This window comes from Eupeodes corollae, chromosome 3, assembly GCF_945859685.1.
Source record: "Eupeodes corollae chromosome 3, idEupCoro1.1, whole genome shotgun sequence".
Lineage (NCBI taxonomy): Eukaryota > Metazoa > Arthropoda > Insecta > Diptera > Syrphidae > Eupeodes > Eupeodes corollae.
In genome coordinates this window covers 48,640,396-48,667,997 of record NC_079149.1, presented here as the reverse complement: position 1 = coordinate 48,667,997, position 27,602 = coordinate 48,640,396, and the positions used below count along the sequence as shown (strand labels likewise).

Sequence of the window (27,602 nt, the reverse complement as noted above, 5' to 3'; positions counted from 1 at the left end):
ATTTACAATAATGAATTTAATTTGTTCATAAATATTTAAACATGTACATATGTTGATGTAAAATATAATTTCAACAGTCAATTTCTTATTTAATAAACAAAAAGTGATGAATTTAAATTATTTATTTCAACTATATTATTTTAAAATGTTGGCCTTTGAGCAGTGAAAGCAAAAATTTGGTACAAAATTACATCCATCTATTTGTCTGTTTTCGGAACATTAACTTTCGCAACAGGCCAATTAACTTCGAATTAGGACATTATTATTTTCAGTTTTTAATTTTGTTTATGGGCCAAGAATGTGTTTGTTCTTTTTTTTGTTTTACTCCTCAATTTAAGAAAATACTCCCCAAAAAGATAGAAAAATACTACTCTTGAACTTTTTAAAACGACAGTACTGATCACAGCAAAAAAAACATGGCATCGTTTGTCTACAACAAATTATACTAGATGTCAATACTTTCTATGTCAGAAAAAGCTTATCTCAACTAAATACAAACAGATGTCGCTAAATATTTCATAACTTTTTTTGCCACCGTGCTTGGAAGGGCTAGTGTAGTTAATTTGAAGTGGAACCATTTTTATTCAAATTTTGTATGGAAAACCACAGCAGTCCATGTATAGTATGTCAATGAAACCGACATTTGAATATCCACTTCACTTTGGCCTCACTCTAGTTTCTGATGTCCATCCGCACTTAACTCAGTCTCTTTTGCTTGAAAATTAATATTCATTTTGAATTATTATTATTATAAAATTCCATTTGTAATATTAAATTGTTGAATTACACTCAGTGTTTCTTTTCATTTAATTAGCTTGCTTTTGTGGTGACATTTGTACTAATTAAGTTGGTGTCAATAAAAGAAAATGTTGGACATTTTTCCCATTATCTAATGAGCACTCAGCCTTAACATGGTAATGTAGTTTTTACATTATGCTTACACCCTAAGATGCGTTGACACATGTCACCATACACATTTTGACATTTCATTTTATACCGAAATTGGGGTTTCCCTTTTTTCAACCAATGTCAATCTGTCAAACTGCTTTGTGGCCCTTTATTTATAATTTCAATTGTTCTGGTCTTGACTTCTGAGTTAGCTTGCGTTTTGCTACGCCTACTAAACTTCTAATCAATCTCTTGAAAAATAGTTTGTACATTGAATCTTCAACCCATGTTTATCAAAAGTGTTCTAGTTTAATAAAATGAAATCAAAATCAAAAAAGAAGCACGCAACCCTTGACGGAAGTTCAGACGATGAACCGATTTTACCGCGGGATGAGGATGAAGATGATAGTATCCTGCCTAATGTTAGTTACTTCCTATCAGTTTTTTCTTAAAAATCAACACTTTTTTTAATAAATATTTATATACAGGAAGATATAGATGCATTACCAGCCGCACCTTCAGGAATTCAAGCACAAGCAACTAGTAGTAGCAGAAGTCAGTTGTTGTCACCACAACACGATATTGAAAATCCTACATTTGCAATCACTTCACAAAGTGCATCACAAATTAAAGATATTTACGAGGTGAGTCATTAAAACATAGATTAGAAATCTTAAAAACAAAACTAATACCATTTTGTTTTACTACAGAGTCTCGATTATGATGTGTGCGAAAATGTTTTACACAAACAAGAGCAAGCAAAACGCACAGAACGTTTTGAGCCACGAAAAGATGTTGTTAGATGGCTTATTTTTCTACAAATAGGAGTGATAACAGCTCTGATTGCTGCTGCCATCGATATTGTTATTGAAGAGCTATCAACACGGAAATATAAATTTCTAAAAAAAGGTAATTTTAAACAATGATTAGAATAAAATCTTATCGGCTTATAATGATGCTAAGCTTTGTGTTAAATTTTGATGCTTCTTAACTAAGAGACTAGAAAAATGAAAAATACTTCTAAATTTTGTTTGAAAATCGAAATCAGAAACACAGAAGAAAAATTTATTTTTTAGAACTACGAAATCTTCTTAGTTATAGATGTCTGTATGTAGTATTGTAAATTTTCAACTTTGCCCTACTACTTTGCAGTGTGTCTCCTATCGGCACTATCGCATTAAAAATGTTTGTGCGACGAGTACATACATACATGTAACTATAATCTTAACAAAATTAGTTTTACAAAACAAGAGATCAAACTGTCAGTTATAATTTAAGATTTGGAAAATAAATGACAACATTTCGTGGTCGTTCCAAGGAAACTCCCTAAGTCCATTATTAAAAAAATAAGATAAATACCCCATGAACCCTCTATACTCTTTCAAAAACAAGTAAGATTTCCGAAGTCTGATAATTTCTATATTGATTTCAAACTTTAAATGCAAAGCAAAATATCTCAAAATATAAAAAATGGACTCAGGGAGTTTTAATAGAAAAGGACAGGATGATCCATTTAACATAGACGACAAAAGCAAACAATCCAGATATCCCGGCTTAGCCGAAGTAAATATTGCATATCTAAGCTGAAGTCTAACAAAGCCGCTGGAGCGGATGGCTTGAATGCTGAGCTCTTTAAAGCAGCTGGAGATTTGGTAAGATATGGTCGGAAGAAAGCATGCCCGATGAATGCAACCTCAGTATTGTTTGTTCGATCCTGAAAAAAGGAGACCCTCTTAACTGCACCAAATATAGAGGAATCAATCTACTTGACATCGCTTACAAAATCTTCTCGTCCCTAATATGTGAACGTCTAAAGCCCACCATCAACAACCTGATAGGTCCTGATCAGTGTGGTTTTAGACCAGGAAAGTCCACAGTCGATCAAATATTCACATTACGGCATATCCTGGAAAAAATCCAAAACACCAAATCTACACCCACCATCTTTTCATCGATTTCAAGGCCGCATATGACAGCATCTGCAGGGACGAGCTGTATAGAGCCATGTCTGGTTTTGACATCCCTGCCCGACTGGTCCGTTTGTGCATGATGACCATGGAGAATTCACGCTGCTCCATAAAGGTTAGAAACAACTTAACAGAACCTTTCGATGTCAAAAAGGTTTTAGACAAGGTGATACACTGTCATGAGATTTTTTTTAACATCGTGCTTCAAAGAATAGCGCAGAGATCACAAGTCAAAACTAGAGGCACTATCTTTCAAAAGTGTGTCCAATTACTAGCATATGCTGATGACATTGACATAATCGGAAGAACTCAGCGTGATGTCAATGGGGCTTTTGTGAGCATTGAAGCAAAGGGTTTAACGGTTAATGAGGTCAACACCGACGTCTTGGTCAAAACGTCACCATCGACAGACGTAACGTCAAGGACTTAGTCTACCTAGCATTGACTATGACAAAAGCGGATGAAGGCACCTTGGGTCGTTTCGAGAGAAAAGTTCTTTTTGTAGCCTACGAGCTGTACAGCGACGTAGACTTAGCCAGAAGGATAAAAGTCTAACGACTAAGATGTCTTAGTCACGTAGAGCGCATGGAAACCAATGCTCCGGCCCGGAAAGTCTTCGAATCCACACCCATAGGCAGTAGAGCAGAACGCGAACCAAGTGGCGCGCACAAGTGGAAAGTGACCTCTCCAAACTTTGAGCGCGAAGTTGGAGACATCTAGCTAGGGACCGAGGTAGATGGAGAAGTTTTTTTGGGTGAGGGACTAGTTCACACAGGACTGTAGCGCCACCTTAAGTAAGTAATAAGTAACGACATTGAGGTAATTCACTAATACTTCTACAACTTTTTCAAAAGAAACTTAGAGAGTGTTTCTTTTGTACTTTTAATATGCCAGAGACACAGTGTGAGCCATAGTAACAAAGGTAGGGGTTAGTTAGGAGATATCGGTGTACATTGGTCTTGAATTCTTAAACATTGCAATGACAGGGAATGGCACATTCGTGTAGTGCGGCTAAGTAACAAACCTCTTTACTTCACAGTACGGCCCAAGGGTAAATTAGGCCGAAGAGTAAAATAGTCCATTCAATAAATAAAAAGCTTGAGAAAAGAAAGAAAGACGAATCAAGTAGCGTAAATTGAGTCAACTATTTTGTTTTCGCCAACCATTTTAAAAGTTCTTTTCTGACTACCCAAGAGAATTAACTCTGGGTTGCATAAGCCCGTCACGTGTTATAACATCAATAAAATTCGAAATAGACTTCTTTGGATAAAATATGTACTAATTGTTAGTTTTTTTTTTTTTTTTTAAAAGTGCAGATGTGGTTATATAAAAATGTTCAATAATGTTAGTAAGATTGCCAACCCCCAGAAAGCGATCGGAATACGAGGCTTACAACGAATTTGGAAAGCTAAGAATACTATCTTTCGTGAAAAGTAAGTAATGCAGACATGAGATCGTTTATAAGGATGAAGAAGAGAGCAGGAGAAGAAATAGATCCCTGAGGTACACCAGATTTTATGTTTGTGACTAAAGTCAAAGGAACATTTCTAACCCATTTTAACAGAAATGCGTTGGAGTCGACAGCACAGAATTTAAAAAATGTTTTTGAAATATCAAGCGTAATAATCTTAGTTTCTCCAAAACGATGTAAAGATTTGTATAACTGTTCTTTGCGATAATCATAAAATTTACAGTATACTAATAGCTAATAGAAGCTTTAAAAGCCTAGATAAGGGTTTTGCTCATTAAAACAATAGCGGAAATACCATTCGACCCAGAGGCGGCTGATTTATACATATTGAAATATTTAACGACTCTCGCCACAGTAACAAAACGAAAAAATATAGGTCCCATAGACATTCTCCAGCAAGGTGAAATTTGCAGTGAATTGCCCTTCAAACAAATTAACTTTCATAAGCTTTCAAGTTTTTTTTTCTTACATTCAGTTCTATTATAAACCTCCGTAGATAATCCTTTAGTCAGGTTTTAATTGTATTGTTTTTTAATTCTAGCAATTGATGCGCATGTGTTAGGTAATGGCACCGCTGAAAATGAAGTAATCCATGGTGACGTTGTTATTCCTTATTTGTACTGGATTTTGCTGAGTATTGTTCCTGTTGGTTTGGGTTCAGCTCTTGTTACGTATGTTGAACCTATAACCGCTGGTAGTGGTATTCCTCAAGTAAAATGCTACTTAAACGGTGTGAAAATTCCTCGGGTCGTACGCATCAAAACAATGACAATTAAAGCAATTGGTGTTGTTACTTCGGTTGTTGGAGGATTAACTGGTGGAAAGGTTTGTTCAACTATTTTTTTTAATTAAATATATCCTTTTTCATTTGTATGTGTTGTATTGGTATAGGAAGGACCAATGATTCATGCTGGAGCAGTTGTAGCAGCTGGAATCTCTCAAGGAAAAAGCACGACATTTGTGAAAGACTTCAAAGTTTTCAAAGGATTCCGCGATGATCATGAGAAACGTGATTTTGTACTTGGTGGTGCAGCTGCAGGTGTTGCAGCAGCTTTTGGATCACCTATCGGTGGAGTTCTCTTTTCTCTCGAAGAGGCGGCGAGCTTTTGGAATCAAAATCTTATATGGCGAACTTTAGTGGCATCTGTTATCAGTTCTTTTACATTGAACGTTGTCCTCTCAGCTTACCACGATCTTAAGTACTTTACATTCTCGGGTCTGTTTAATTTGGGAAAGTTTAACGATCCGTTGACTTTTGATTACATTGAAGTGCCAATATTTGTTATGATGGGAGTAACTGGTGGAATATTGGGAGCAATGTGGAATTCGTTAAATACAGCAATTAATCGTTTTCGAAAGAGATGCATCCAATGTAAATGGGCTCAAGTGTTCGAGGCAATATTGGTGTCAATTATTGGAGTAACTGCGGCTTGTATAATGGTTTATTTGATAAATGATTGCAGACCTTTAGGAAATGATCCGACAGACTATCCAATTCAAGTATGAAATCAATACTTGTTTTAGTTATACATAAAAAAAAAAACTGAACTTGAATTTTTTTTTCAGCTTTATTGTGAAGACAACCAGTACAATGCTGTAGCCTCACTTTGGTTTCAAACTCCTGAAGCTAGTGTGAAATCGATTTTGCATGACCCACCAGGCAAATTTATTTAAAAAAAAATTATAACTTTTTAACTTATTGGATCTATCTCTTTAGGATCACATAAATTTCTGACACTAGCCGTGTTTACTTTAAGTTATTACATATTGTCTTGCTTGACGTTCGGATTGAATGTATCATTGGGAATTTTCATTCCTACAGTTTTAGTAGGAGCTGCATGGGGTCGTTTGGTGTCTATGTTCCTGTTTGAAGCCTTCCCAGAAGCAGTTAGTACATTTTTTAATGACTTATAAACAAACAAATATAACATTTATTTTTAGGAGTTCCTTCATCCAGGAAAATACGCCTTAATCGGAGCAGCTGCCCATATGGGTGGTGTTCTTCGTATGACAATAAGTCTCAGTGTGATATTAATTGAAACTACAGGTGTAGAAACTATATTCTTTTTCCCCTTGATCATTACTTTGATAACTGCTAAATGGGTTGGTGACTATTTTAATGAAGTAAGATATATAACTTTTAAGCACTTGTTTGATAAATAACTAACTTGAAAATATCACACAGGGCATATATGACATTCAAATTCATGTAAACAACGTTCCCATCCTCCCGTGGGAACCAAAACGTTCTCACCAGGGTCTGATAGCCTCCAAAATAATGAGTTCACCTGTTGTTTGCATTAAACTTCGTGATAAGGCCGATCACATCTATAAAATCCTTAAGAATTGTAACCACAATGGATTTCCTGTTGTCGAAGACGTTCAAGGGGTAAATATACTAAAGAAAAGTTACAATTGTAATAATCTTATAAATTTATTTTCAGAACAATAGATCAAATGGTCGAGTTTGTGGAATTATTTTGAGGTCACAATTAATTGTGATCTTACTAAAGAGTCTCTATGAAGAAAAAAAACAATTTTGGGAAAATGAAATTACGAATCAAACTTTCCGCGACGTTTATCCTAGATATCCGTCAATCGATGTAATACAATTTTTTTTAGTTTCACCTAAAGTATTATAATAATTTATTTTTCAGAGCGTAAGAATGCATACAGACAAAGTGAATTACACTGTAAATTTAGACATCTTCATGAACCCATCACCTGTGAGAGCTAATGAGGTACATACATTTGTTTTAAGCTCATTTTGTTTGTTTGAGAAAATATATAAAATAATCTTTATTTTTTAGTTTGATACAGTGCCGAGGATATTTAATAAATTCCGTGCCTTGGGCTTGCGGCATATTATTGTGATTGATAAAGAGAATCGTGTTGTTGGAATTATAACGCGAAAAGATTTTTTAAAATAAAGTATAATTATTAGTTTTTTTTTAACCATAGAACTATTATAACTTTAAACTGCAAAAATTATAAAACAATAAGTATTTTTCAATAAATAAATATAGTTTTTAAAACAAAATAGTTTATTGTGTTTTTGGAATTTTTAATCAAAGACGTCATAATATGAGTAATTACCAAATTTAATTAATGCATTAAAATTCAAACCTACCCATAGTCCAGAAAGTCTCTGTACAGCAGCTTTCTTTTTGTTTATTCGCGATTTAATATTTACTATAACAATATCTTAAAAACAGGTTTTTGAAAATCAAAATCACATTTTTTTTTAGTTTAGTAAAAAGGTGAAGGTGGAACTAATTTTTTTTCAATGTCACCACTTTAGGTCTTAAATTTATTCCTAGTACTATTTTTCAAAAAAAATAGGGTGCTGTACGAAGACTTTTTTTGTACACTTCAGAAAGTAGTTAGCTTATAGAAATTCAGAAAGTAGTTAGCTTATAGCAAGCATCAAACCACGATCAGAGGCTCATCATGAGTGCATGTGTTAGTTGTTAGTAAGATAATAATACAATTAAAGCCTTACACATGCACAAAATACAAAACATGATTAACATTTAACATGAATTAATACAGAACAACAAAAGATAAAATAAAGACGTTTACGATAGTGGAGCACTTGTTCTAAACAATGATTTTAATCACACCTTATTTAAATCTATCGATGAACAGTTTAAATTATATAAAATGATCATTCGACTTAGTTCTATGGAAGTCAATATGTATAAAATCAAAAGAACGTAGGTGATGAGTTCCGCTTCTGTAATTCAAATGTACACAAGACAGCAAATAAGGTTAATCATTTTCACCATTAATGAGTTGATGAAAAAAACTTAGTCCTTATTAATACGCCTTTGATGGAGAGATTGCATCTGAAGAAGTAGATACGAGTAGGGAGGCAGATCATAAGGATCTTCCCAAGGAAGACCCTTTAGGGCAAAACGAATGAAATTATGTTGAATTTATTCAATACGTTTTCTATAAATTTCGTAATACGGAGTCCATAATTGCGATGCATATTCAAGATAAGGACGAACATGGCAATTATACAAAGAAAGAGTAACATGGGGATCATTGAACTCCTTTGCACAGCGTTTTATAAAACCAAGCATAGAACTTGCCTAGTAGTACCCGTGGCATGATGGTTAGTGCGTTGGACTGTCATGCAAGGGGTCATGGGTTCAATCCCTGCCTGTGCCACCTTAATTTAAAAAATTAATTTTCGCGGGTACTGCCTCTTGCGAGGAATTGACAATTCCTTCAAGAGTAATTCTTGTCATGAAAAAGTGCTTTCTCAAATTAGCCGTTCGGATTCGGCCTTAAATTGTAGGTCCCTTCCATTCCTGACAACAGTACTCGCACACAGGAATGGTTGAGAGTTGTAAGTCACTAGGCCCTGGTTCACAACGGACTGTTGCGCCACCCCATTTGATTTGATAGAACTTGCCTTATTGACAATAAAATTAATGTGATGTGTACACTCTAAGTTGGAATAGAAATAAACACCTAAATCTTTAAGTGTGGAGACGCTACAGAGTTTTTGCTGTGATATACAATAATCAAATACACTAACGACTCGTTTTTTTAGTAAAAGGTATCGTCTGGCATTTTAAAGGGTTGAGGGCAAGGCTATTTTGTCCACACCAAAATGTAAAACTGTCAATGTCGCCTTGTGAAAGGATACGATCATGGGTGGACTTTATTATTTTGAAAATCTTCATACCGTCAGCAAAAAGGAGAAGTTCACTTGAACGTAGGCATGACGATACGTCCTTAATAGACAGGATGAACAGAAAAGGGCCAAGATGGCTTCAATGGGGAAATCCAGATTGAGTAACAAAAGGTTCTGAAAAACAATTTCTAAATTATACCTCATAGGATCTGTTTTCAAGGTATGATTTGATCCAATCTAAGAAAAATGGTGGAAAACCAAGAGCTTAAAGTATTAATAATAAAATAATTCAGTGGTTTAGTTGGTCAAAAGCTTTAGAAGATCCAGTGTATAAAGTATACACAGTCAACTTCATAACCTTGTTCTAAAGCGTTTGAACATATGTTTGAGAATGTGAGGAGTTTAGTAACGGTTGATCTTTTTCTCACAAAACCATGTTGCTGTTCGCAAATGATATTTTTACTAAAAAATACTACACTTTCACAAAAAACTTGTTCAAACAATTTAGGAATGCAAGAAAGCTTTGCAATGGGCCTGTAGTTTGTTACCTTTCTTGAAAATTGGTGTTAGAAATGACTTCTTCCATAGACTGGGAAATTTATATTTATTTATAGACTATTTGTATTCGGAATAAAATGTATTGTTATCATACAAACATTGAAGCAACAAAACAAAAAACCTAGCTTATAGGTACACAAGAGTTAATCTTGTTAAAATATTGGAAAGCTCGCGTAAGGTATCTTTAAAAATAAAACCCTTTATAAGCTTCATAAACCCATCGGGTGTCTACAAACCAAACCGAAACCAACCATGATTAAAGGAAGAGCATCGTTGAACAGTTACAAAACATTAAACACAAAGTAGGAGTAAAGGAACCGCAATGGACACTTGCAGAGCCTTCATTTATGAGAAAATAAAACCCTTGCTTACTGTACGAGATGGGGTACTATAAAAGGCCGTTTTAAACATTTACAGAAAAATGATCAAAGTTAACGTGTAATTTATATGGGAAATCTTAAAATGCCTTAGGATAGTACTAAAGTTTTAGTTTCAGGAAATTACATTTCCAAAAACTGTTAATCATTAGAACAAAAAAAATAAGGGTTCGTGCAGTCGCCAGATTGGCAAATAATATCATCAAGTAAAAGAAGTCCTTATTCGAACAACCAAAAAATTAAATTGCCTTTAAACGTATGAAGGAAAAAGTAACAAAAATGTCGGATGTTTGCATTAAATATGACAAGTAAGTATGAATTAATTTTTTAAATACAAATTTTGACTCAGTAGTAAAAGGAACATGGACGGCTTTAAATACAAAAGATCAAAAAGTTTTCAACCTGGCTCTGGTTTATTTGTTCTTTGTGACAAACAAAAAATAAAACTCTATTTAGGTCACAAAATAAAAATAAAATAACTTCCTATGGGAAGTTATAAAACTTACCTACAAATTTTTCCCTGTTTTCCATATTTTGTTGTCGGAGCAGCGAATCTAGATTGAGGGACTTTTCGTCCGCCCATAAACTTTCACGTTTTAATACCAAAATATATTTCTATAATATTTAATTTTATCATATCGTTTTGATATACCAGATTGCTCTCGTATCACATGGTGCCAGGCTTTAATACTCTATTTTATTGCAACTGTTTTGGAATGCCGTGAATAATAAACAGTTAAAGAAGATATATGTACTACTACAGAAACCTACTTGAATTTCTTTTTACACTCTTTTAATTAATTTCCAAATGCAGTCGGAAGATGAAAGGATACATCTGCTTTATGCAAAAATTGAACTAACGCTCAGGACACTTGAAGACTGTTTTATGTCAAAACTATTCATATGTAAATTTTTGTAATATTTTTAAAGTAGATTTGAAAAATGACAATAATACTTTACCGATTTTTAAATGAGATGGCCATATTAAAACGATCTGAAATCAATAAGTCAGTTTGGGGAAGAAATTTGTATGCGATTCAATTTTTATGATGACCGAAAAGTCTGTATGATCCTCCAATTTATTAACTCAATAATTCAATCATTAAAAAAAAAGAGGCTGGGATGCGACCCACACTGATAACTTCCCATCCCGCCTGTTGAATTGTCTTGCTTATAAGTTTGTCTATATGTACTCGTATCAATTTTTACCAAATTTGCGTACTATTTTTTGCAGATTTTAATTTTTATGAAAAAACGGATTGTTTGGATTTTTATATAAAAATTACTGAATTCGAAAACAATATTTTCTGTGAAATAAATAAGTTTGAAGCCAATATTTTTAATTTTTGAAAGCTATTTGAGTCGAACGTAAATTTTTACCAAGCTTAAGTATTGTTTTTTTTTCAGAGTTTTATTTTTTGTAAAAAAAACTGTCAATTCGATTTTTTTCAAAATTTTACTGAATGTTAACAACAATATTTTTTGAAAGATTAAAGTAGTTTAAAGCCAATATCTACAATTTTTGAAAAGATATTTGAGTCAAAAATCAATTTTTACCAACTGTTATACATTTTTTTTTAGGTTTTTATTATTTGTAATAAAAACAGTCAATTCAATTTTTCTCAACATTTTTCAGAATGTTGAAAACAATATTTCTTGTAAGATAAAACAAGCTTAAAGCCTAAATTTCAAGTTTTTGAAAAGATATGTGAATCGATATTCAATTTTTACCAACTTTGAGTAATGTTTTTTTAGATTTTTATTTTTTATAAAAAAAACTGTCAATTCGATTTTTCTCAAAATTTTATCAGATATCAAAAACATTATTCTTCGTTGCACAAAATTGTTTTGGAGATAAAATCAAATTTTTGTCGTTAATATTTGCAGGTAAAACATTTTTTTTAGTTTTTTTTATTTATAAAAAAACCGTTAAATGGATTTTTTTCAAAAAATATACTTCCTTGATATCACGTTACAATATATTACATAAAATTTAATTCAAGTCTCTAGCGTTTTTGGTTCGTAAGATATTTAGGGTTAACCAAAATGTTCATCTTTTTTTCAAACTGCTATGGTAAAAAAACCACCTACGCAATTTTCTTGAGAGCCCTTTTAGCACTTTCTGCCTTATTATCTGTACAACAAAATTTATTTGAAATCGATATGTCTTCTGGTTCTTGAGCTATGGACAACGAAAAAAACGTCGCACGCACGCTCATACATCTTTTTAAAATCTTTTATTTCGACTCTAGGGACTTTGAAACGTCGAGAAATGTCAAAATTTTCAATTTGACAAATCAAACCCATAACAATAACTTCCTATGGGAAGTTAATAAGAGGTTTTTTTCGCTAATTCCCCTATGTAGACATTTTACTCTTATTTACTCAATCTGAGCTTAGTGATCTAGATATGGAATATGGGTCACTCATAGGGAGTTCTATTGGAAAAATAAATTAATTTACTCTTGATGTAGATCTGTCAAAACTCAAATCTTCAATGTTTTTGCATTACATGGGGCGAATTGGGGCGAATTTTCATTACCGCAGCACGCATTTCCTTCTGAATTTTTTGTTTACAGTTAGGCAGGGGTCTCTACAGAACATGTTTTACATATTAAGGCGAGCAAAAACCTTTAAGTCATAGAAAAAATAATTTCTTTTTCGGACTTAACCCTACTTTTTTGTATTTCATTTTTGAGCCTAAAACAAGTTTTTTTTAATTGATAGCACGGCGGCGCGGCACGCGTACAACCAACTTACAACCCCCCTGTTTGGGATCACTATAGGATTTGGGGCGATTGCGAGTTTGGGAATATGCAAAGTAATTCTTTGTTTGATCACTAAAATCAAAGAAACCCCCAAAAAAGCAAGTATGGCAAAAACAGCAACAAACTTCAAAATCAACTATTTTTGCGTGTTTTGTATGTAAAAAAGTGAACTTTGAAAATTCATTTAAAATAGAAATAAATGTTTCCTCCCTCTAAAATTGCTATAGTTATTATTTATTTGCACATAATTATCAAATAAAAAAAGAACCGCGAGTCAAAATGCAAATTTTAGTTTCATAAAGGGGGAAAAACGCTGAGAAGTTAACTTAAAGTAATTTTAAGAAATAAGCTAGAAAACAGAACACTATTCAGGATTCTCAATACTAAATTGTTGATGAAAGACCGAAATTGTATGGGAAAAGACAAAGATAAAGAATGGTCGTGGCTAAACACAAGTAGTGTAGTATTTTTAAATGTTTGTATTTATTTTTTCTGAAATAAAAAAAAATGTATTATGGTCTAAACTAAAATAAAAAAAGAGGAAAGAACATTTTGGATGAAAAAAGGGAATCGACTTACCAAAAATCTGGCAGCGCTGTGTCGGAAACAATAGTCAAAAAAAATTAAACCTTACGGCACGTCGAGACGTCGCTTCAACCTGTCACGTATCTCACAAAATTATATAGGATCTTACCTCTTATTGGAAGACTCGGTGTGTTTCTAATTTTCTAGAAATCCAACTGACTTGTCCGAACCATTTTATATTTAAATTTGTCCGAAACAATTGAATTTTCGATGTTTTATAAATCCAGATTACACCAAAGGATCGATAGATTCGATAATCACAAATACTATACTAATCGGAAACTTTTAAAACTACCGACAAAAAATCCGATCGTAATGAAGGAACGCTTTTTATAGGTTTTGATTACTCGCCTCTTGTTTCGTAATAATAAGGCAAAACCTTCACAAGACAAATCCCGATAAATATAAATCGTTTGTTATGAATAGATTGATACAAAAATATTGCCAATGCAAGTAAAACCATCAAATCTAATGTGAAGCGCATCTAACTTCATTCGTTTCAAGATCTGTCAACTACTTCTACTTCAGTTTCTGTTATCGACCAATAAAATATTATTTTGTATTTTTATGTTTTTGTATTAATTTTATATTTAATATTCAAAATTTATTTTAGTAGTTTTTGATTATGAACACAACAACAACAACGACAACATATATATCAAAAAGTCATCAACTCTTTCTACTACGAAAGAAAGCTAGTGATTTCAGGCCCGTAACTAAATAGTTCTTAAATAGAGCTAACAGAATGTTAGAAATGTCAACAAAAAAAAACAGTAAACCAAAAAGCTAGACTTTGGATTTCAGATTGAAACCACTTGAAAGTATCACAATCAGTCCGGGCCAATTAAGATTCTCATCGTAGCCGTTACACGAGATCCGTTCTTAATGCAAAATTGTATGATATTGTCCATTACTAACGTATTTGGTAATAATTTTTGGTCGGGATTCGTAAAAGTTGATAGGGTTGAATAAGAAACATTCACTCCTATCGATAAAACTGGTCTAAGAAGATTTTTCTCCGACTAATCCGAAATGTACGATTTGTGTATCATCGTAACTGTTCGGATACACAATCGGAGAAATCTTCGAAACATATTTTGATGTACTTTGAAAAATGTCAAAATCACGCCGTATATGTATGCCTTCAAAAGTAAAAAGGATTAATAACGATATAATGGGGGCGTTCGCTAAGCTAGCGGTTAGGTAGTCAAGGCATTCTGATTGGCTAAATGCAACTACAAAATGAGTTGAAATTTCACCTCCGATGTAGTGACAAATTTTTAGCTACAAAGTTATAGTGCACACTGATTTAGACGTTTCACAATCAGCTGCTCGGTAAGGACACAAGAATTCATTATAAAATCTTTCGGTATTCTAATACAAATGTAAATCCGTCATATCATATCTTATATTTGGTTTTGTATGTTTTCATAAACGTCTGCCTTACTAAGACCTGCGTTTGACATGTTCAACAAGTCAGATTTGCGATCGAACAAACGCAGATGAATTGCAGAAGATATGTTCATAAACATCATAAATGACATCAACGTCGCGCATATTGCGCATCCATATCTTTTTGACTGCAGAAGCACAGGAGTTAATAGTAAAATATAAAGTTGGAAAAAAGAAGCCTCTTAATTTGAATTAAGGAAGAATTATCATGGGAAAAGAATCCAGATCTGAAGAAAGTTCATTATGGAGGACGGTGTTCTTTAAAATTAAGAAAGTTGAAACATGGTTTTCATTTGACATCTATGTAGGCTATCAAAAAAAATCTATCTGTGGAAATTTTTGTGACCTTTATGAAGATTATGTTACTATTTAAAATCGTAGGCTTGCACACGTTATGCAGAATGAGTGTGCTCATTAATGCATCAAATTAGAAAGAACATTGTACTGGCTCAGATTTTTGACGTTTATGAAAACACCCTTAATTGAATTTAAGAAGAAAAAAAACTATTTGAAGTTCTAAAATATATATTTACATTTGTCATTAATATGACAGTTCCAGATTGACAAATTCTTTAGTGTAATGTTACATTCACAAAGCTAGCTTAGTTTTGACTAGGTAGCCACTAACTTTATAAATGCTCTCAACTTCATGGAAAGCGTGACGTTATTTCTCGACTTAAGCTAAGATTACTTTTTAAGGAATAAAAAAACACGTCAAGGATAATTTGAAATAAAAAAGTCTCGTCCTGATGTTGATGCTCTGGGGCCGATTATGGGATTCGCGGCGAATCGTTTTGCTAGCCATTTTTCAATTATTGCTATAGCTTTCGCCTCCATGGTTTTGAATTCCACCAATTAACGAATTCGAAGGCGAATTTGAAATGTCATAATGTTTGTTGGCGAGTTGAAATACGACATCTTTTTTTAGACGGATTCACAGGCGAAAATGTTTATTAATATTCACTATTCGATTTCATGGATTCTTTCTTGATTTTAATTATATACAAATTTGACAAACGTAATCTTGAGAATTCCTGGGATTCCTCTTTTCTTTCAGAATAAATATACACATTAATGGATTCTTACCCCCAGTTTCGCAGTGGAAGTTTAAACTCCACTTTCGGTTTAAACTTCAGTTCAAGAATTTATTCGATTTCACAGTTTAGTTTAACCCTTGAACTCAGTACAATTTGCAGTTCAAGTTAACCGAAAGTATTCTGCCGTTTAAACTTTACTTCAGCGTTTGGAAACACTTCCCACGATGACATTTAAATTTGTATCTAAAGCTTAAGGCTTCCTGACTTTGCTAGCGTTTTTCAGGCTGGACCTGGCAATAAGGGAGGCATGTAAGATACTTAAACAAAACCCAAACCAAAACCGATATGTGGCTATCTTTACAGACAGTCAGGCAACTGCCAAAGCCATTAACTCGGCCATATCCTCATCTAAATTGGTCCAGCAATGTCGCGATGAGCTTGCGAGCCTGAATATTAACCTCAGTGTCACCCTGATCTGGGTTCCGGGCCATAGTGGTATCGTGGGAAATGAACAGGCTGACGAGCTAGCCAGGCAAGGATCGGCCCTTCATAGCTCACTTGCGGAAATGGTTAACATTCCTCTTGGTGCTATGAAGGGTAAAATCTTATCTATCTACCAAACTGAATCAAACCGAAGGTGGAGCAATTTACCCAACTGCATTATATCTAGGAAGATATGGCCCACCTATAACAAAACCCGTACAAACGATCTTCTATTCAGGCCAAGGCAAGACATAGTCAGGATTGTTGCGGTTTGTACCGGACATTGGCCTATAGGAGTTCATGCAGAGAAGTTGGGTATCTCTTGCAACACCTTTTGCCGTAGCTGAAGTTACCAAAGAGAAAGTGAAATGATAATCCATTTCCTCTGCAAATGTTCTGCTTTGGCAAACACTAGAATGAAATACTTTGCAAAAGCATTCTTTCACGAACTTGATGAGCTATCCGTTGTCCAGGAATGGGATCCACTCTTCGAATTGAACATATTTGCAATGGAATCCAATTCCGCGGCCTTTGCTTCCCAATGTACGTCAATTTTTTTTTTTGTTTTTCAGAATATTCTTTATTTTCAAAATTAACCCCCATCAATAAATCTGCTGATGAAAAATTGCTCGTTATTTTTGTTGGTACATCCTTTTGTTTTAAATTTATTTCCATTTTAAAAATAAAATAAACCTCTCGAGTTCGTCAACAAAACAAAATATTTGTTGTTTTCTTTTGTTCTTTACCCCAGAGGGAGAAAGAGAAGACAAGGAAAGACAGTTGAAAAACTTCTTAAAAGTGACAATATGGACACGTTACGTCACATTACGCAACAACAATGAACATTGCTGCCAGCTACTTATCATAAAATCTAATTGAACTAAGTTTAACTGAACTAAAGTTCAGATTTTACTGTGAAACCAGACTAGTTAAACTAAAAAATTGAACTCAGTTTAAGGTTCAGCTGACTGAAGTTTAAACCTCCACTGTGATACTTGGGGTTATTGTTTCATTACAGTTACAGGCGCTTAATAAAATGCTATTTTTTTCTGTGATCTAAAAAGCTAAGACTTATCGGAGCCGGAGTCGTAACTGGAGTCGGAAAATCTGTCACAAGTTGTCGTACGTTTCACAAAAAGTTTTTGGTATATTTGCAGTTTATAACCACATTAAATTTCAAGAAAACATTTTTTTGTTCACTTTTATTTACACTTTTTTATTGAAAAAGTATTAAAAAAAAATATAACCAAGTTATTCACTTCAAAAATGGAACCGTCAAATGTGTCGTACGTCAAAGTAAACAGTTGGTCAACTCTTCCTTCCGACTCCGGCTGCGGTTCCGATTCCAGTTGCGTCGCGTTGTGTTCGTACATTTGCATTTGCGTACATTCAGTACTTTGACAGCTATTCCAGTTACGACTCCGGCTCCGACACCATTGTGTTCCAGCAGATAGGCTACGTAACTCTCATTGCTGAATTTGTTTCCGAGGAAAATTCATTTCCTTATAGGGCCCGAAATTATTATTTGATTAATGAAAACTAATATATATTTTTTAAATTATTTCTTTATATATTTTCCTTCATTTCATGATGAAACAAAATAATACATCTAACGTTCACTTCTTTAAAATTTTCTGACTTATGATATAAAAAAATTATTAAAAAACTAATTATAAATTACATAAATTTAGAAGTATGTATTTTATATATATATATATATAAAAAAAACTTAACCGATATTAACTCTCATTTATATATTTTTCGCACATTGTTTTTAAGTGTATGTATTTTTGTTTTTCTTAATTTTTGTATTTTAAACTTCTATCCTTTTTTAACTTCGATTGTTTTTCAATAATAATTGTTATCTTAATATACACTTACTATATACAAATACAGACTTAAAACTACTCATAATCATAAATACACAAGAAAAATCTTAAAAATTTAATACACTTTTTAATTAAAAAATAAATAAAAATACTTTTTTTTAAGTGCTTTGAGAGAAGTGTGTTTTTTGTTTGTTGTTGTTGGTCGTGGAGGATTTGTATGTTTTTTTTTTTTTTAATTTTTTACTTACGTTAGGTTTAATATAAAAAATGTATGAATAACAAAAATATATATATATTACATCTTTTCACACTTATTTGTATATGTATGTTTATATATATGTATAATTTTTATTTATATTTACATTCAGAATCAAGAGTTTGAATTTATACATTTATTTTCTTTTTAAATTTAATTAAACATGAGAAAGAGCAAAATGCAACATAATAAATTGTTTTTTTATTTTTTGTTTATACAAATCTGTTGAACTTTAATTTATTGATTAATGGATTAAAGAATAAATGTGTAGTCAAAACTTAAACTATAATTGAAGAAAAATGTTCTTGTCTCTTTTTTCATAATTACATACATTATTTACATTTTTTTGTTTGTTTTTTTCTAAGCAGTTTACGATTTCTTAAATTTGAATTTTAATTTTTCCAGTTTGTAGCGAACAGTATTTTATTTTGAGAGTTGATGGAACTTAGAAGTATTTACATATTACGGGACTGGAAAACGACATTGTCTGACCTGAGATCATTTCGGAGCTCCCATACAACACTGTTCGACATTTGGTTTACTACGTCCTCTATTGGAAAAAAGAGTTGTTGAGTTGTATCAATGATTCGAGGTCTCATCATTAACATTTAGTTGTAAGAACATTTTTGATTAGCTCAACTTTCTGCCACTCTTACTCGATACCGATTGAAATGTCTGTAGGGAGTCTTTTTAATGTCATTCTCTTGGACAATTGATGTTATAATGTTTGGTTCGATTTCGGGAACTTTTCCAAGGAGCCAGTCAGTGCACATCTGCCGTTGACTATCGCTGACATTTTGATCGAGCCATTTGCTTGTAAATAACTGGAACCGTTTTTGTTTTCGTTGTGTTAGCAGAGAATGAGTCTATGAAGAAAGTAAATGAAATATTTTATTAGATTTGCTGCAAGTATTCTGAGTGCTTTTCTATAAATTTTACTTTTTAATGGGTAATTTATCGTAAACATGAAGCATTGATTTTGAGATGGTTAATTGTTGCATAGTAAAAAAAATTAAAGTTTTTTGACACTAAGATTGAAAGCATAAAAAAATAGTTATCATGTCTCAACCAGATTACTCCAATTTTCAAGTTCTTTAAAAATTATAACTTTCTACTTAAAATATTAGCGTCTTGAACCAGAGGTTTAGGTGGCACGGACAGGGATTGAACCCAAGGCCTCTGGCATGATAAGCTTACTCAATCACGTTACGTGCACTGCCGCTCATCTGAATAGGTTCACAAATATTTTCACCACACTGTTGGCCTGCCTTCATATGTATTGCAATGTCACATCTTTTTTATACATGTAATGAAAGAGCATCATTATGTGCTTGTTTTGGGTAGCTACACTAAATATAATCATAAAAACAAGCATTTTTTTGGCTCATCTGAATAGTTTCAACGGATGAAATGGAATAAAACAATACAAATTTTTTGAACTCCATGAATTATTTTACCCTTTTGTATTGTATAATTATTTAACAATAGTTAATAAGAGTGTTGCCACCTATATTCAATATAAATTCTCGTAAATTCGATTCGGAATGGAACTATACAATTTTTCCAGGTATTGAAGCGAAATTTCTGACCAGTCTTTTTTTTTGTCTTTGAACTGCCTCCCTGACTCTTATACTTTATCTAAGAGAAGTCTCCACGAATCCTCTATTATTTTAAGGTCAGGGGAGTATGTGGGCCACACCAGCATCTCTACATTTTGGCTTTCTATCCACGCTTTACTGTCCTCAATGTATGGGTAGGGGCATTATCATGTTGGAATGTCCAAGATATTGGTCCAAAAAGAGATCAGAAATCTGTGGGAATTAATTTCCAACACACCTTTATAAGAATTTGCATTCATTCGCGATGTAACAAATTGGAGATTTAAGGCTCCGAAAAAGAAAATAGCTCCCCACACTATAACACTGCATTCACAGCTATGCAGCCGACTTAAATAATGCTCCACTTTTCGAAGGTCATAAAAGCAATAATTAAAGCCGTCAGTGCCCTCTAAATTTAATTTCTCATCTGAAAAAAAAATGACTTTTTCCACTCTGAATTGGAGACGTTCCTAGATTCGTTAAGTGGTATTTTTTCTGATTTTTTTCTTTTCAAAAGAGAAGCACTTTTAATAACGTGTTTTACCGTAGCTAAAGTGCAATTGACACCGGTTTTTATTTTTCATAAGAATCACAAGAATTAGAAGCTGTTCTGATGAAAGCACGTCTATCAGCCATTGATAAGGCCGTATAAGTACCTCCTTTCATGTTTTTTCCATAATTGGACATACCGCAAGTAACTGCCTACCAAATTTTGACTTCTTTGGAATTTTTTCGCTATAAGTCGTTGGATTAGGCCTGATTCCCGAAATGCCAAAAAATAATTGTTTTTATGAATACCTTTAGTGTGACTACCGTGGGAGATTAACGGTAAGCTTTAAGACACATTTTTTTCTCCCAAAAGAAGCACATAATGATGCTCTATCATTACATATATAAAAAAGATGTGTCATTGCAGTACATATGGAGAGGCCAACAGTGAGGTGAAAATATTTGTGAACCTATTCAGATGAGCGGCAGTGTATGATAACGATAAATTTTGTTTTAAAAATGTTCAAAATTTTCTTCCAAAGGCTCCCATAAATGTTTAGTTTTGTTTATAATTCTTCAAATAAATATTTTTTTATTTTGATAACTTACCTTCTTGGCTTGCCGAACTGAGTCCAACTTCAATATCATGAGATTCTTATTTGTCAGGAATACCAATCGTCCAGATTGATCGATTTTCATTTCCTCTCGATCATTAATCATGTATTTATCATTTGTTATTACACTGCCAACTCTCTCCGGTAGTCTTTTACCCCAGAACGGATCCTCATTGCTACTAATGCCACTACCACCACCAGCAACAATTCCACTATCACTGCCCGCTGACAAGGAATTGGAAGAGCTAGTTTTATCACTATTATTTCCATTGCCTGTTGCATTTGTGCCTGATGTCAAGTGTTGTGGTCTTCCAATTCCACCACCGCCACTTTGACTGCTCGCTGACAAACGTCTCGAAAGATCAACTGATGTTTGATATGATTTTTGTGCTGCATCACTTGTGTTTGTGATACGCTTGTTGCGCTTTAAGTAAAGCGGTCTTTCTGATATAAGAAGATCCTGTAAAAAATATAAAGATAATAATATAAAATAAATAAGTGATGCTTTGTTTTGAAATTTGAATAAAAAAAGAAATAACTTTTAAGCATGCAAACGAGACACCAATGATTTTATTTTCTGTTTGTTTTGGAATAGGAATCGGCAACAGGAGATAAAAATAACAAATCTAATCATGTGTTGAGAAGAATATGGAGGAGGCACTAATTGAAACACAAAAGACAAAAAGAAAAGAATTCTACCATTGGTACCAGGTCAAACGGAAATGATTCAACAAGATTTTTATCCGTCGAAAAATTTATATTCTTCACATTAAATTACTCACATTTTGATAATAAAAAAAACTATAACTATGACTAAATTACACACAACATAGCGAGAGAGATATAATTTTAAACAAGCCAATAATTTTATTTCGAAAAGAAAAGAAATATTTTAATTTTGATATAATGACAAAAACAACGGCAAACTTTTCATCTTCATAGATATTTTTCTTTTTAACTTAAGCCAGAGAAAAGCAATGAAATTATATATAATTTATTTAATACAGATTTAAAAACTAAATACAAATTCTTTACGTAACATATAAACCCAATAACAAGCCACACAAATTTTGAAACAATAAATTATACTTAACAATGTAAAGTATAAAATGTTAAACTATATATAACAAAAAAAGAAATATATTTATGAAAATAGCAAAACCAATTCTTTTTGAAGTTTAAACACTTAAAGATGCGCAACAACAGAAGTTTTAAAAATTCAATTTTAATATTATTGTAAACAAAAAATAATATAGAAATTTTGACTACCGGACTTTTGTAAATATAAATAAAAAAAACTCAGTCGTTAAACTAAAAATTAAAACTTACCTTCAGGTAAATAAGAGTAATTTAATTACGCACGTACTTATGTTTTTTTATGTTTACATTTTATAGACAAATATTTATTATTTTGAAACATGCTTTCTTTTTAGAGGCTAAAATTAAATAAAACAAATATTTGTTTGACTTAAACACTATAGGACGGACCATTTTTTTCAAAATATCCTATTCTAATGTTTGGATATTGCCAAGTCTATAATTTTGTATCGTTGACGTCGTTTAATTGATGCACTTCGATTCGTCTAAAACTATTGTTGGACATACAAATAAGACACAAAATAGAGATGATTTTTTTCGGCCACATCGCTGGTATAGATTTCGGTCGAACGTTAGACTACTTCCCTCCTTTATGACGCCTGATACATCAATTAATCATAATAACTCCAACTCAATTTTATAACTCAAACTCGCTCCAAGCCAATTAACCGAATTTCAAAAATAAAAATAAATGCATGTAATCTCGGTTCTGATTCTTTAAGTTGATTAAAATAACATAAATTTGAAAGTGAGTAATTCTTCAAATTCATGTAAAATTAGAATTCGGTTAGGCAATCGTTTCCACTTGTCGTTGTTTGCCCATAAATGTTTTGTATTTATTTGAAATATCACACTTATCAGCTATGTGACTTTATGTCCCAACTCTTATCCAGTTTTTTCTTGTAATCTGCTTACCAAAAAATCGCTCAGAACGAACTTGGCAACATCATCATCTCGAACTCATTAATTTATATTTAATTTAAAAAAAAAAGAAGTTAAAACTTAAATGCTCGATTTTCTTTTTATTCAATATAATATTCTTTTTCGTCAATAAAATAAAATTGTTTCCATTTTTGTATGTTTTTTAGTTTATATGGATGTGTGTTTGTGGGGTGTGATTTTTTTAAACTGTGATATTGATATTTACAATTTTAGCTTTGTTTAATTACATTTTAATTTAAAACGATTTTTAGTTTTTATATATATTGAAGATATATATAAAAATTAACATTCAATGTCTACATTTATAACTATGGATTTTTTTACTGTTTACTGTTTTTGTTTATTTTTACTACTTATTGGACACTTATTGAATTTTAAAATATAGAAACAAGATAGGACGATTTAGAATTATTTTGTTTAAAAAATAGAAAAGTTCCTATGTATAAAGATTTATATTATAATAATGACGACGACGTGTATTTTTACAACTTTAAAAGAATAATATCTTGGAAACTACTTTTTTTCCTAACTTGTAATAAATCTTTTTATACACATATATAAATATATATATAATATATTCATATGTATAAGTATTAACTTTGTACAAAAGAAATTTTTATGAATCTCAAATATATATGTTTTATTTTGTTTCTTTTTAACTTTTTACTTTTATATACTTTTCAAATAACTTTCTTTTTTTTTGTAATAAAAAAAAATATATTAACATTTGAATATATATTTATATTTAAAAATGATTTTTTGTTAGTGGTGTAAAAGTAAAAGTTTAATAAAAACAACCATTTAAAAAAAAACTGATACAAAAATTGAACGAAATTATGATTGTTTTAAGGATATACATCATGTATAAAGAAAGAAATCAAAATAAAATAAAACAACTATGCAACTAGTTAAAAGAGAGATTCACATACAATGTTTGTTAGAAAAAAAAATAAATTGTTTAAAATACTGAAGTACATTTATCTGCTGCTATTTGTTCGTTCGCACATAGCACGTACAACGTTTTTTTTTTTTTTTGTTAATACCCCGATGGAATATACTTTTATAAACTTTAATGTTGTTTGCCTTGCATACTAATATAATATTATACACAAAAAATAATAAAAAAACAATTATTTAAATGAGAAAATACAGGTTAAAAAATAGACAATAAAAGTGGTAAACAAAACTCTTGTTTTGTGATCTTATACACAAATTTGTGAATTATTGTTTTAACGATCTGGTTTTGTTTTTTTAATTTATTTATTTGTGAATAAATGCCTTTGGTTTGACCTGGTACAGATTAAATGAGAAAGAATGCAATAAAAAGCGTTCGTTAGTGGTTTTGAATGAATTTGATTTTTTTTGTTGCATATTACAAACGTTTAAGGAAAACAAAATATAAATGAAGAAAACCAAACAAAAGGAAAACGAAAACGATTGTACATAATTGTGCAATTTTTTGTTGTAAGAAATAAACATTGGGATTTGGATAAAGAAATAGAAAACACATAGTTACGTTAAATTAAAGAGCATACTTTTTTTTTAAACAAACAATTTAAAACAAGCTGTAGGTAGAAAGAACCAATTTTTCGTCAGATATTCATTCATTCAGATATTTGAATCCAAAAGAAAAGAAGTAACATTTTAAAAAGGGGAATGACAGTGACTTGAAAAAAGTATCCTGACTGACTTTTTTGACAAAACAATAATAAGATATAGTTCTTGAATTTAAATTCAATTTAAAATCTTGTCTCATGAAATCAAACTCACGAAAAAAAAACTTATAGCTTTAGAAAAAAAGTTGTTTATGTGGTTCTAAAGTCTAAGAGGAATAATTATAAATAAATTAGGTGGCGCAACAGCTCGTAATGAACCACGGTCTAGTGACTTACAACTCTCAGCCATTTCTGTCTTTGAGTCATTTCAGAGATGGAGGAGACCTACAGTTTACATATGTATATGCTATCCAAACAGCTAATTTGAGAAAGCACTTTTCGTAAACAGAATTACTCTCGTAGGATATTTCAATTTCTCGCAAGAGGCAGTACCCTCGAAGAAGTGTTAGATGGCATAGGCAGGGATTGATCCCAAGACTTTTGGATGACCGTCTACGGTTTTAAATGCAATTCAATTTAAAATTTTGACTCACGTAAATAGCCAAAAAGCTTTCAGGTATTAGCTCTAAACTTGTGTATGTAACTCACATTAAATAAGATAAGACTCATACCTAATAGAAATTATTGTTTTGAAAATTTTTGATCAAACAAAGCCTATACATTGAAAAATGTATTTGATTACTAAAATTATTTACAAAGATGTTGCTAAAAAGTATGCACTCTAAAATTTAAGAACTAAACCAAGACAAAACAATCGATTAACAAATAAATTAGTGGAAATAATCGGTTGGTTAACTTCTGAGATCTCCGCTCCAAAAATAAAATATGAACATGAGAAACCTTAGCTGAGTTTTTCTGTCAATTTGTTTTGTAACTGTTTTTTTTTTTTTTAAGTCGCACTTAATTAAGTTAAAACAAAATAAGAGCATATTCGATTCCTAGGTGGTCGATTTTATGTATTTTTACTTGACACCCTTCTGTGCTAACTTAAAAAGTAACAAAGAAAAAAATATGAGTTCTCAGAAATACAAACTGGCTATTTTTGTTTTGTTAAGGGAGAGAAAAACATTGGGGGATGATAAACAAAAAACAAACAGAAATACAAACATAAAACATATGAGGAAAGGACAAACAAAACACAAAGAAACAACGAAAAATTGATTTACAAAAAGATTTTATACCTAAGGTGCACTAAAATTTACAATACAGTACTTCAATGTTTTTTTTTGTATATATATAAACAGAAGAAGTATTATCATAATATAGTTCCATTAAATAAATAATACATAATAATTAAAAAATTGTTTTTGACTTACCATCTCATCATCCGATCGTTCAGCTTTAATTTCAAATCCAGTATCATTGGCATTGGTACTTGCTGGATTTGCCATGCGATTTATGAATTTATCCCATGATTTGGCCTTGTTTACTGGCTTTTCGATCTCATCGGATTCTGTGTCAAGAAGTTCTATTGTAACACGACAGTCAATTTTGTACTGCAAAAATGGAATAAAAACCACAAAGATTAAATATGTTTTCATTTACAAATTTATAATTTACTTACGATATAAACTTTGAAGCAATTTTCGTCATGCAAACTTGACTCTGCCTCTCGTTGGTAGGCCAATTCTTGATTAAGATGTTTGTTTGCATAACGGCATAAGCAGCCAGCACCTCCAAGTCGTTGAGCGTTGTGGTAAAGTTCAACACACTGCAGAGCAGCACGTTCAGTAACGCAATTTTGCAATTGTCGTACAGCATTTGAGACCACCTATTTATTTAAAAAAAGAAACACACACAAATTCAAAATTAATTTTAAATTTCTTTTAAAAGAAGATTTTGCAACTTACCCTATCCAAAGTAAATGATATATAAGCATGAATGCCAAACATCTCACGCATAGAGTCTTCAAAATTATTCGCTTCCATATTTCCATCCAAGACATTCTTAAGCATATCCAAAAATGTTGGATAATAATCTTCGACTTGAATTTCACTACGGGGTTTCAGTCTCAGTGCTGTCGCTGTACTTTCACGGCGATTGGAACGGTATTTCTCTTCTTCGGCTGCGAGTATTTGCGAACGTTCGTACATGGTACGAAGACGTTCGCAGAGGATTGCATGTAACCGTAGGAACAGATACCAGTTGTTGTTGGCAAAGAAGAGAGCATATGCTTCCTCCTAATAGATAAATATTAAAAATTAGTTTTCTGACATATTTTTAAGTAAAGAACATAAATAACAGGCTCAAAGTTTTTCAATTCATATAAACAAACCAAAGACTAAGTACTACATAAAAAAGGAATCTGATGATCGGTTGGCACCCGTGAAACATATGAAATTCTAGCCACAATAAAGTTTTTTTGAAGTATTCAAACCTTCTACTAATGTTCTAGCCATGAGCTAGGTCAATTGCTCAAATGTTAATTTAATGAATTTCACCTTTTCAATGGAATATTTTAGATTCCAAAACTAATTATTGAAAGATGAAAAGAACTTTTGGTTTTAAGGAAATTCGAAGCTTTAATAGTTTTATGAATTAAAGTAATTGGAAAACTAGTTAACATTGTTTGCTATAATTGCGTGAGATCTCGTTTAGTTCAAATATCATCTTTATCGAACTAATTATTAATCAAGCCAATACAACCAGTTTTCCATTGATTACAAGAGAAGATTTTGTAGAAACGAACGAGAAGTTGATCAAACTGGTTTTACAACAGCAATCTGATCATTGCACTTGTACTAAGTTTATTTTACTTTGTGGCTTTAAATATTTAAAATAAGTCTTATCGAAGCATTTTTAAGTTATAACATATATCAACTGATATAAAAATATAGAATTAACTCGTGTGGTTACGTGGTTTATACAAAATCATCTGCTTTTCGTTATAAATTTATTAAAAATCACATGCAAAACAATTTAAATA

General features: G+C 31.8%; 2 protein-coding genes across 9 annotated transcripts in view; one reads left to right on the top strand and one right to left on the bottom strand.

The window, feature by feature from the left end:
* Positions 1-1,039: 1,039 nt before the first annotated feature.
* LOC129951290 (H(+)/Cl(-) exchange transporter 7) lies at positions 1,040-7,368 on the top strand. The gene is made up of 12 exons (XM_056063375.1): positions 1,040-1,310; positions 1,377-1,532; positions 1,599-1,797; positions 4,868-5,151; positions 5,218-5,826; positions 5,893-5,986; positions 6,044-6,213; positions 6,268-6,450; positions 6,512-6,715; positions 6,771-6,929; positions 6,984-7,067; positions 7,137-7,368. Exons 1-12 carry the CDS (start codon positions 1,206-1,208, stop codon positions 7,254-7,256), a joined length of 2,367 nt encoding a protein of 788 aa, XP_055919350.1. The 5' UTR covers positions 1,040-1,205; the 3' UTR covers positions 7,257-7,368.
* Positions 7,369-18,686: 11,318 nt separating this feature from the next.
* Positions 18,687-27,602, bottom strand: part of LOC129951624 (paired amphipathic helix protein Sin3a) — a 38,934-nt gene continuing 30,018 nt past the window's right edge. For 7 of the 8 annotated variants that reach the window (XM_056063869.1, XM_056063868.1, XM_056063866.1 and 4 more), the window contains 5 exons: positions 26,527-26,856; positions 26,241-26,447; positions 25,993-26,172; positions 21,016-21,480; positions 18,687-19,185 (listed from right to left, as the gene is read on the bottom strand). In XM_056063869.1, coding sequence (XP_055919844.1) covers positions 18,955-19,185; positions 21,016-21,480; positions 25,993-26,172; positions 26,241-26,447; positions 26,527-26,856 — 1,413 coding nt within the window. In that variant the 3' untranslated portion in view covers positions 18,687-18,954. Of the gene's footprint in view, positions 19,186-21,015; positions 21,481-23,113; positions 24,351-25,992; positions 26,173-26,240; positions 26,448-26,526; positions 26,857-27,602 lie in introns of those variants that run through there. The other variant, XM_056063873.1, reaches the window with a different exon arrangement.